A 10,287-nucleotide genomic window follows, 5' to 3' on the forward strand; every position below is an offset into this window, starting at 1 on the left:
GTGTGTGTGTGTGTGTGTGTGTGTGTGTGTGTGTGTGTCTGTGTGTTTGTGTGTGTGGAGAGAGAGAGAGAGAGAGAGAGAGAGAGAGAGAGAGAGAGAGAGAGAGAGAGAGAGAGAGAGAGAGAGAGAGAGAGAGAGAGAGAGAGAGAGAGAGAGAGAGAGAGAGAGAGAGAGAGAGAGTATACACGTTCATCTGCCGCAACGGAGCGCCGGGCGGGAAGGCGAGCACGTCCGAAAAGAGCTCGTCCCGCGCGAAGGCGCGGCTGCGGCAGCGGCGGGCGAGCGCTGCGGCGGCGGCGCAGCTAGGTCCTCCCGTCAGCGGCTCCGTCTCCTCCCACCCGTCCGCCAGCAGCCTCCGCGCCGCCTCGTCGACGGAGCACCGCAGCGTGTTGACGCGCGCAAACAGCAGGTACTGCCCGCCAACATGCCCGCCCGTAGCGGCCGAGGCGGCGACGGCGGCGCAGAGCTGCCGCCGATGCCGCAGCACGCTGCGCGCCTCGGAGCGCGAGGCGTCGATCCGCCGGCCGTCGATCACGTCGTGAAGCAGCACGCACGCGAGGGACAGCCGCAGCGAGCAGCTCGACGCCAGCTCCTCGCGCCGCGCCTCCGCCGCCGCCACCTCCGCCTCCGCCTCCGCCGCCCCGGACGTGCCTACAGTTGTCGCCGCCTCGCCCACGACTGGGCGGGCAGCTTGTGCGGCAAGCTGGGTGCGGGCAGCAGCTCGCTCACCGCCAGAGCTCGACGATGGCGGCCGACCCAAGTCGGCGACGAGGCTCGGCGCAAGCGGTGACGCCAAAAGCGCATCGACGAGTCCCGCCAGCCGCGCCGCCGTCGCCATCGCCGTCGCGAAGACGGCGCGTCGCCGTGCTGGCGGAGTGCCGTCGAAGTAGCCGGGACCGCGCAGCGCAGCGCTCACTCCGTTGAGCTCTCCGCCCACCGCCTGGGCCGCCCGCTCAAGGGCCGCCGCCGCGAGCAATTGGGTCTGCCAATCGGCGCGGCGAACCGGCTGGCTGTCGCGCCGCAAACGCTTGGCAGAGGCCTTGGGAGGAGCGTCGGGCCCGAGGAAGAGGGCGCGCAGGTCGGAGTTGGAGAGCATATATGTCAGTGGAGAGACCACTTCACAGCTACTCGCTTAGTGTGGGTAAACCATAAAAGTAGGTTTGAATTCGTCCATGTAAGGCTTGGTGAGTGGTTGGGGTGGCCTCAGGCATCCCCAAGGGAGCCTCTGCGGTGCCACATAAGCAGCTTAGTGATTGTTGAGACTTTAAAGTGTATTCGTTTGAAGAAACGCAAACAGGACAGACGCTACTATGGTCACCAGTAAACCATAATTCGACTTTGAGGGATCATATCTCAAAAGGCTGGGTGAGAGCATAGCATTATTGTTGTATATTAGGCCGCATAAGGTCAAACTCGACCCCACAAGCATCAAGAACCCGATGCTCCCGCTCGACTGTGCCGGCACACTGCCTCCTCGCGCACGCTGCTAGCAGGCCGTTGCGGCCCGTGGTGCACCAGAGAGAGAGGTCGACACGTTGCCCCCGCCGGCGAGTCCGCGCGGCTCAGGCCGGCCAGAAGGTGTGTGGTGGCGGCACCGTGGCAGGATTGCGGAGAAGAGCTCGCCGAACGCGAGCAGCAGATGGCCAAAGTGTGCCAGCGCGAGAGCCTCGCGAGCGGGCGCAGAAGGAGCTCGCCGTGACACGATGCCGGGCGGTGGTGGTGCTCTGGCGGCTGTGCACAGTGGGCAAGGTCAGGCTGCAGCAGGGCAGCACGATGGTAGTGCCCTGCTGCAGCCTGGCCTGACATGCACAGGGCGAACAGAGACACTACTATCGTCCGGCGCTCGTCACCGAATCTGGGCCAACTTCGACCGCCGCCACAGCTCGCCACGAGCACGCAGCGACAAAATGTTGACTGTACGGAAGTTGAGGCTGGTCGAGAGGAAGAGGCTGCCGTGCGAGCCGGCAGCTGGCTGGCTCGTCGTGGACTGCAGCGGCGACTTTTATGGGTTTCTCTGTTCATAGTAGCGTGCACGCTACTATGGTTTACCCACATTAAGGGAGTATGGGCCTTGCTCCTTTAGGCGCGCGCACACACACAAAGACGCTGCCCCCTCACACCCCGCACCGCACATCACACACCCCTCGTGGCCGTTCTTCAGTCTGCGGCCAGGGCGCGCTGCACCGGGCCAACCTGCGGCCGTCGCTACGTGCGGCGGGGCTCACCGCGGGGCAGCGCGCCGACGACGTCGAATGCGCCGCCGTGGCATCGCGGCGCCGACGACCAGGCTCAGAGGATGACCCCGGGTAAGCGTTCCCGTGCCTCGACAATTGCCGCTGGTAGGCGCGCCGCGCCGAACCATGGCGGGCGCGCCGCGGCCGCGCGCAACCTTCGAGCTTCGTCACAATGCCAACCGCGCGCGGCCGTCGACCGGCAAGCACACGCCTCGACTCGGACACACTGTTCCGAGGGCAAGGGAGAGGGGCTGGCCCCTAGCCCTAGAGGAGAGCTTCCGAGACCCACTCCAAGACCACACGCACGCATCATCCCGCGGCCTCGCGGTCGGCGGGATTGCAACCAGTCTTCGCGTGCCGCCTGTCGTTCGATTCGGGCGCCTTTGGCGTCGGGGTGGCGAGCAGGGGACGCGGCTCTGAGCGCCCAGCGACGCGTGCCGGATGGAGTCCGGCCGCGGGTGACTAGGGAAGTTCGCTCAGGATGTGTGGCAGTCAGTTTGGCTGAGTGTCTTGTCTTGTGGTTCTGTGTGTCGCTCCTGTGTGACCGTCATCGCCCGTCTAGCGTCCACCCATACCGCGTTGGTGTCCCAGTCGTTGGTCGGACTGTGTTTCGCCTTCCCATCAATCAATCAATTTAGGTGCTCTTAGTATGTTCTGACTCATCCCGTCCCTGACTGCCTGAGTACACTCCCTTCCTATTGTCTTGTACTCGGCGCCCTGTGGGTGTGTTCACAGTCTTGTGTGAATTTCGGCGCCGCCGAAATTCAAGGCTGATAGCGGCCGCCGCCCACGCTGCTTTTCGGCGCCTGGCTCTCAGAGGGCTCCTGCGGCTCTCCCTCGTCGCGTGACCGCCGCCGACATCATGTGCTCGGTCGTCCCCGCCGGCGCGGAGCTGCGCCACGTCGAATTCTTCGGTGGCTCGACCGCCGGCGCGCCCACTATCGCCTCCTGCGCGCCTCACACCCAGTATTCACCTCGCGCGCGACCGCCAAAGTGAGCGCACGACCACCTCCCCCTCGCTCCTGTAGGTGGGCCGCCCCGCGCTGGCGGGAAGAGGCGCGCCGAGCCATCGGTGACGTCCCGGCGAGCTCATGGGCCCCCAAAAGGTCGCACCGACCCGTGGCTCCGCCGTCGGCTCCGCCGCGAGCGGCGACGGTGAGGCCGCCGGGGCTCGCCTATACCGGCTAGTGTGGAGCTCTCAGTGTGGTTGCGTGTTGTACTAGTGATGCTGCACTAGGCGGCCCGTTTTTAGCAAAAACCAGATACCACATCGCGTGTGGTCGTCGAAAAACCGCATGTTCGCCCGTCTGGGACCTCTTCGTACGGCTCCAAAAACCGCTCCTTAACGACGACTACGCGGCCCGGCGGTCGATCTGCGCCTTCTCAGCGGTGGAGGGGATGTGGGAGGTACGTGCGGACCGCGTGGTGTTGCGACGGTTTGACGAGTGCGACTCCCAGCGTCGACTTTTCGACCCCACGGGGCCTCTGCTGCTCCGGGGGGGGGGGTCTGCAGACCACCCGGCCGAACTTCAGAGTCGCGGTGCTCCTCAAATACCGCTCAAACGCCCACGATGTTGTGCAGGGGACATATGCTGATGATCCTGGCCCGATTGGTTCGCTCAGAAAGCTTCTGCGCGGTCGTTAAGGTTCGCTCCCCGCACACCGGCCCGGAAGTATGTTACATCATAGCGGTAACTCCCCTCCCCCCTCTCCTCCTCCCGGGTACACCAACCTCCGGCGGGGCGGTCCCGGGTCCCCCAGGTTATTCCGAACGGGTCCATACGGTGGCGGCCCCGTCGGCGGCGGGGGTGGAGGCGGTGGCAGGGGCGGCGGGTACGGTGGCGGCCCTCGCGGCCCAACCGCCTGGTGCGGAGCCGCTGGGGCGGCCCCACGACCCTGCAGCCGTTCCAGTGGCGGGGGTGGAAATGGCAGTGTGGGTGGCGGAAACGATGGCGGTACTGGCGGCCGCACCGCCTGGTGCGGAACCTCAGGGGCGGCTCCTCGACCCAGCGGTCGCTCCAGCGGCGGGGGCGGAGGTGGTGGTGGCGGGGGCGGGCCCGGTGGCGGCGCCGGCCGCCGCACCTCCTGGGGCGGGGCCTCGGGGGATGCCCCCTGCCTCTGCGGCCATTCCAGCCGTGGCTCCACGCGTCGGCCGTCCACCCCGCTCGTGAGGGGGGGCCTAGCTGTACGTACATTGAAAAAGGGTGTGTGTGTGCTGGGCCCGCGAGAAAAAGGGTGCGCTGCTGCGAGAGATCGATCGGCACCGGCGTCTCTGGCAGCCTCGCGGCGCTGGTGCTGCGGAGCCGTCACCCGACCGCGTCCGCTCCAGCGCTCAACGGCACACACATGGCCGACCCCGACCTCGACCCGCTCATCGCGGACATGCTTCCCGACGCCGAGGCCATCCTGGTTGACGGTGCCGGCGAGTTTGGCGCCAACGGCATCTACATGCGCTCCGCCGAGCCGCACCACGGCTGCCCGCAGTGGGAGCTTCCCGGCACGCGCTGGCGGATCTACTGGCCGTGCGCGGGCGGCGCGTGCGGATGGGTGATTGGCGAGGCCACCGAGCCTGTGAGGACGCCGCACTACGTCTGCGAGGTCTCCGAGGCGCTCGGCCGGCGGCGCGGGCTGTGGCGCTCGCGCGGCGAGATGGAGGCGTGGTGCCTTCGCGAGGGGAACTCGACGGAGCTGTTTGCGACGCGGTGGCACTGCTACCGCACCGGCCTGCTGCCGCCCATGTTCGAGGGCGGCCTCGACCCGCCGCCCGACCTTGCCGCCCTCGCGCCGCGCAAACCGCCGGCCCGCCGCGACCCGGCACTTGAGCAGGCCGAGGCGATGGCGTCGGCGGAGCTGCGGCAGGAGGCGCTCCTCTCCAACGGGCCGCCGTGGGACGTGCTCCTCCCCGCGGTCGCGGTGCTCGCTTTCTGCGCGCTCGCGACCGCCGCCCATTTTGCGTCGATCGCGTGGGAGGCGATGGGCCTGACTGGCAACGCGCGCATCGAGCTGTAGAGTAAGACTTGGTGCTGCGTGCACAGTGTGGTGTCGCGCGTATACTCCGACTCTTCGCGCACGGCTTTTAAACTACTTTATAAACAAACTGGTTCAGTGGCAGACAACGGCAGCAGGGGAGCGCGCCCTAGACGCTAGAGCAGGCCGTCCCGAACTAATTAATTGGTAGTGCGGGCTAGGCGCTGGGGGCCTGGGCGGGGCTGGGGTCGAGAGCGGAGACACGACAGTCGAGACACGAGACCGGCGCGCCCCACGACGTCTCTCGAGCGAGCCATACCTCTCGACCGCAAGCCTCATAGTCGACCTCGAGGCTATCCCTCGGCCCCGTCCGAGGCAGACTCGGTTCGAAACGCGTAGTCGTCCGAATCCCCCGAGTCGTCGTCCTCCCCGCCGAGTCCCACCGGGGCGCCCATCTCCCGCAGGCCCTCCTCGCTGTAGTCCGCGCGCTGGTCGGTGACGCGGCGCTCCAGGCTCGCAAAGTAGAGCTCGTGCAGCTCCGCTGGCGGCAGCTCCATGTTCATGTACTCGCGACTCCGCGGCTCGACGGCCCAGGCCATGACGCGCGGGATGTGAAGGTCGTCGCGGCCTGCATCGTAGATGTCGTCGAAGCAGTCGCCCGAGACCATCTTGAGCGCGATGTCGTCCCCCCGCGGCCGGCCCCATCGGCTTGCCGGAGGCCCCTCGTTGCCGAGGTAGGCGTTGATCCAGCCATACGGGTCCTCGATCAGGTGGCGCGTCCGGTTCGACCGGCAGCGTCGTCTGCGGGATCCCGTCCACGCTGACGGTGTGGAAGCCAAACGTGCGCCGCAGCGCCGCCTCCCAGTCGTGCGGCCTTGTGCCCCCGCGATAGCCAGCCGGCGGCCCACCGCCCGCGCCATGGTACCACGGATTGTTCTCTGGCAGCGCGAGGGCGAGGTGGATGTGCAGTATGCGCGCCACGCCTCTCAGCGTGAGCCTCCCGCTCACGATGCGGTTTAGGCCCTGCAGTCCGATCCGCTTGATCTTCAGGCCGGGGACGGCGACCGCCCAGCCGCGAGCCGCGTACTTGGCGAGCCGGAGCTCGTACGACGGCTGCCGGGGCCACGCGTGGAGAGGGTTGACCACGGTGTGCCCGAACCGGAGGGCATCGAGCGCGCGCGGCAACGCCCAGACGCGCGTGCCGTCATAGCCGATGCAGCAGCAATCCACGTCAAAGCCGAGGAGGACCTCGGCTGGCGAGTGGTACCCCCCCCGGGACAGCGCATCGCGAGTGAGGCCCCGGGGTGGGGCAGGTGAGGGAGGGGGCGGGGACGGCCGGGACCCGGTGAGCCCCCGGTGAGGGCTAACCTCGAAATCTGCACCTTGGATGGCTGCGCTCCCTGTTTCGCAGCCATCCGTGCTAAGGATGGCTGGCACGCCTAGATCTCAGCCATGCACTCCTACCGGATGGCTGAGCTCGAGAACCTCGAGAACTAGGCATGCCAGCCATCCTTAATTCACATGGTTGCAATTAAAGCATCCTGGCCACTCCGCCCTCCCAGCACGCGCCATTTTGGCTGCCTTCCAGCCAAGTGCAGCCATCCTCCGGCCGATGGCTGCGATGGCTGTGTCCCAGCCATCCGCCCGGCCGCATGATGGCTGTCATACAGCCGTCGCAGCCATCGGCCGGACGATGGCTGAGCTTACTAGATCCTGACCAAGCGACTCAGAGGCTGGCTGAGAGATAACGACGCCAGCCATCCGGAACAAGGGTGTGGTGGCTCGCGCAGCGTGAGTGGAGCCAGCTGCGCTCGTGTCGGGGGCGGCGAGAAGGCTGGGTCGAATTCGCGACAGCCATCCTCCGGCGGGGCGGATGGCTGGGACACAGCCATCGCAGCCATCGGCCGGAGGATGGCTGCGCTGACGGGAACGCAGCCAGAATGTCGCGTGCTGGGAGGCGGAGTGGCCAGGATGCTTTAATTGCAACCATGTGAATTAAGGAAGGATGGCTGGCAACCTGGCATGCCTCTAGTTCTCAGCCATCCGGTAGGAGTGCATGGCTGAGATCTAGGCGTGCCAGCCATCCTTAGCACGGATGGCTGCGAAACAGGGAGCGCAGCCATCCAAGGTGCAGATCGAGGTTAGCCCCGGGTGAGGCCCGCCCCCTCGCTTCTTCGGGCTACCGGTACGGTGATCCACCGGCCCGGTGCCTCGCCGTCCTCGCGGAGTCGCTTAGGCAGCTCGCGCCAGTCCCGATTTATGTGCATATACACACATATGTCCTCGGCCGACGCTGACCAAGAGCTCGCCGATCTGCCCGAGGACTTGCTCAGCGGCAGCATCTACCCTCTTCTGCCGGCGTACTCGCTACGAGCGGCCGCAGCAACGAGCAATAGTTGGCGCCGCGCGCTCATTCAGGCACCGGCCGCAGTGCGCCGCCGAGCCTCGTGGCGGCATGGGTGGACTGAGACCGGCGCCGGCGCCTCGCGCCATCCTGTCGATTTTGCGGTGTGCGCCGCCGACGGCTCTTGGCACCCGGGCGGCGCCGCTCTCGCATCCTCGCTCCACTTCTCGGTCGGAGAGGACGTCGGCTTCCGGCTGATCATCGAGGAGGTCGCGCTCTGCGGCTCGCGCGCGAAGCATTCCCGCCCACGCACCATGTCCCGAGGCAGGCTCTGGCCGCGAACTAGGCTGCGCCAGGGGATCTTCTCATGGGCATCTCTCTGCTGACTGGCGGAGACGCTTCTGCCGTCGCCGCCGCTGCAGTTGAGGTGGGCGGTGACGCTGCCGCTGCCGCTGCTGCCGGCGCCGCCGGCGCTGCCGCCGTGCCCGCTGCTACCGCCGCTGCTGCCGGCGCTGCCGCCGCCGCCGCCGCCGGCGCTGCTGCTCTGTGGGAGGCGGGCGCTTCTGCGGTGGCGGGTGCAGTCGGGGACGCGAATGCTGCGCCGCTTGCGGCGGCGGAGGAGGAGGCGGCGGCGGAGGGGGAGGCGGCGGTTGCTGCCCTCGCGGCCGCCAGGGCAAACGCCGCCGCCAAGGCAAGGCTGGTAGCTGCAGCGGCTGCAAACGTCAAGGCGCAAGGACTGCTCGAGATGGGGCGCCGCCTCGTCACGCGCCGCCGCCGCGACGCCGGCGTCACACGTCCGGGACATGTCCGGGACATGTCCGCAGGTACCACTTCATCATGGGCCGGCGGCGCGACGCCGACGGGTCGGTGCAGACCTGGCCAGGCGCTGGAGGGGGAGGCACCGGTATGTAGATGTGGATGGTGTGTGTGTGTGTGTGTGTGCGCGCGTGTGTGTGTGTGTGCGTGTGTGTGTGTGTGTGTGCGTGTGTGTGTGTGTGTGTGCGTGTGTGTGTGTGTGTGTGTGTGTGTGTGTGTGTGTGTGTGTGTGTGTGTGTGTGTGTGTGTGTGTGTGTGTGTGTGTGTGTGTGTGTTGTGTGTGGGTTAGTGTTAGTGGAGAGAGGGGAGGGAGGAGAGGGAGAGGGAGAGAGAGGCGACAAACAGTCTCGCCACGACATGGCACCAAACTCTCCAGAGGCCTTTCAGACCCTTGAGCTAGACCTTTCCTAGACCTTTCCTAGACCTTTCCTAGACGGGACACCGGGCTAAAGAGGGCGCTAGCGACACCCTCTCCTTCTCATCTTCTCAACCCCCCCACCCCCCCCACCGCCTCTGATTCTGACGCTTCTTCTCACCACTCTTCCCCGCCAGGAGGGACCGCCGGCCCTCGCTCCATCTTCTACGGCGGCCGACTGCCAGCCGGCCTCTCCGGGAGTCTCCCGTGAGCTTTCCCGGAACCTTCCCCATAGGAGGCCGCTCCCGCCGCTGCTGCTTCGCCACGCCGACGGCCGCGCTCGAGGCTGCGGTGCGGCGCTCGCTGTGAGCGGCGTCTCTTCACACCGCCAGCTGTGAACAGGCTCACTCAAGCGGGCCGCAGATCGACACAGGACCGGATGGCCGAACGCCGGGGAGGCGCGAGATTGCACGAGATCACCCGAGATCACCCGAGATCACCCGAGATCACCCCAGATCACCCGAATGAGACGCCTGGCGGTGCATGGTGCACGGCGCCTCTTCACAGCTCCGCCCATGAATAGGCTTGCCAAGCTGCGCCTCGCTGGCGACTGGGCCGCCCTTGTCTAGACCTTTTTCCAGACCTTTCCCAGACCTTTCCTAGACGGGACACGCTGTCGATTTGGCCACCTTCTCTAGACCTTCCCTAGACCTTTCCCAGACCGCTGCTAGATCTTTTCGGACCTTTCCTACACGCTGGCGACGCGGCCGCCCTTCTCTCTGCGCGGCGCGGGCGCGCGCGTCTCTTCACACCCTCTGTCTGTGAACACAGGTCGAGTTCTCGCTGCGCGACGGGCGGCTGTCTGCGACTGACCACGCCGGCCAGACCCACGTGTGGGGTTGGAGTGTAGCCGCGACCTTTCCTAGACCTTTCCTAGACCTTTCCTAGACCTTTCCTAGAGGCACGAGTGTAGCCGCGACGTTGCCCGACACAGAGCCGAGGGCTGTAGCCAAAGGGGGGGGGGGGGGGGTGGATGGAGATGGCCGGGAGATGGCGGGGAGGTGGCAGGGAGATGGCAGGGAGATGGCCGAGTCAAAGTTTGGCCGAGGGGTACAGCCGAGGTGTAGCCCAGATGTGGCAAACCACACCAGTCCTCACCAGCCGCCAGTACGGCGACTCTTCACACCATTCGCTGTAACAGGCACGCGGATCGCCGAGGGGGAGGTTTGGGTTCCGACGGTGGCGTGGACCGGCAGCCGCGCCAGCCTGCGACTCGCCCCGCCGGAGCTGAGGGAGAACTGAAACCACGGACGCACGGGCGGCGCCGGCGGGAGAAAGAACACTTGCAGCAAACGTGTATTTTTTTCGCCCACAGCGCCCACAACATAGAACAACCACATCATGCCCGCGCGGCTCTCTGCGACCTGCACACCCAGTGTAAGGGTAAGGTAAGGTAAAGGTCTCCTGGCTAGTTCCATTTCACTGTGGCACAGCTCGCGTTACAAAACCTTGATTTTGACCATTGCGCGAAAAAGGTACATCTCGGTGCCTTCCAGAGGCAGCTGCGACCC

General features: G+C 66.4%; 5 protein-coding genes across 5 annotated transcripts in view; 3 read left to right on the forward strand and 2 right to left on the reverse strand.

The window, feature by feature from the left end:
* EMIHUDRAFT_236911 (hypothetical protein) overlaps positions 1-1,096 on the reverse strand; it is a gene marked incomplete at both ends in the record, with an annotated part of 2,934 nt that extends 1,838 nt beyond the window's left edge. Inside the window, 3 exons of the mRNA XM_005778586.1 lie at positions 188-578; positions 648-678; positions 757-1,096. Coding sequence (XP_005778643.1) covers positions 188-578; positions 648-678; positions 757-1,096 — 762 coding nt within the window. The remainder of the gene's footprint in view (positions 1-187; positions 579-647; positions 679-756) is intronic.
* Positions 1,097-4,442: 3,346 nt separating this feature from the next.
* EMIHUDRAFT_367025 (hypothetical protein) lies at positions 4,443-5,290 on the forward strand (the record flags this gene model as incomplete). Its single annotated transcript, XM_005778587.1, has 1 exon — positions 4,443-5,290. A coding segment is annotated over one exon (657 nt), but the record flags the coding sequence as incomplete, so codon positions are not given.
* Positions 5,291-5,554: 264 nt separating this feature from the next.
* On the reverse strand, positions 5,555-6,616 carry EMIHUDRAFT_236914 (hypothetical protein; the record flags this gene model as incomplete). Its single annotated transcript, XM_005778588.1, has 3 exons — positions 5,555-5,962; positions 5,991-6,449; positions 6,584-6,616. The coding sequence occupies 3 exons, from the start codon at positions 6,614-6,616 to the stop codon at positions 5,555-5,557; spliced, it is 900 nt and encodes a 299-aa protein (XP_005778645.1).
* An 862-nt stretch (positions 6,617-7,478) lies between these two features.
* On the forward strand, positions 7,479-7,891 carry EMIHUDRAFT_236915 (hypothetical protein; the record flags this gene model as incomplete). The annotated part of the gene is made up of 2 exons (XM_005778589.1): positions 7,479-7,814; positions 7,874-7,891. The coding sequence occupies 2 exons, from the start codon at positions 7,479-7,481 to the stop codon at positions 7,889-7,891; spliced, it is 354 nt and encodes a 117-aa protein (XP_005778646.1).
* Positions 7,892-8,382: 491 nt separating this feature from the next.
* Positions 8,383-9,689, forward strand: EMIHUDRAFT_236916 (hypothetical protein; the record flags this gene model as incomplete). The annotated part of the gene is made up of 4 exons (XM_005778590.1): positions 8,383-8,449; positions 9,012-9,067; positions 9,548-9,607; positions 9,678-9,689. 4 exons carry the CDS (start codon positions 8,383-8,385, stop codon positions 9,687-9,689), a joined length of 195 nt encoding a protein of 64 aa, XP_005778647.1.
* Between the last annotated feature and the right edge of the window lie 598 nt (positions 9,690-10,287).

The sequence above is a fragment of the Emiliania huxleyi genome (assembly GCF_000372725.1).
Source record: "Emiliania huxleyi CCMP1516 unplaced genomic scaffold EMIHUscaffold_242, whole genome shotgun sequence".
In the NCBI taxonomy this organism is placed as follows: domain Eukaryota; phylum Haptophyta; order Isochrysidales; family Noelaerhabdaceae; genus Emiliania; species Emiliania huxleyi.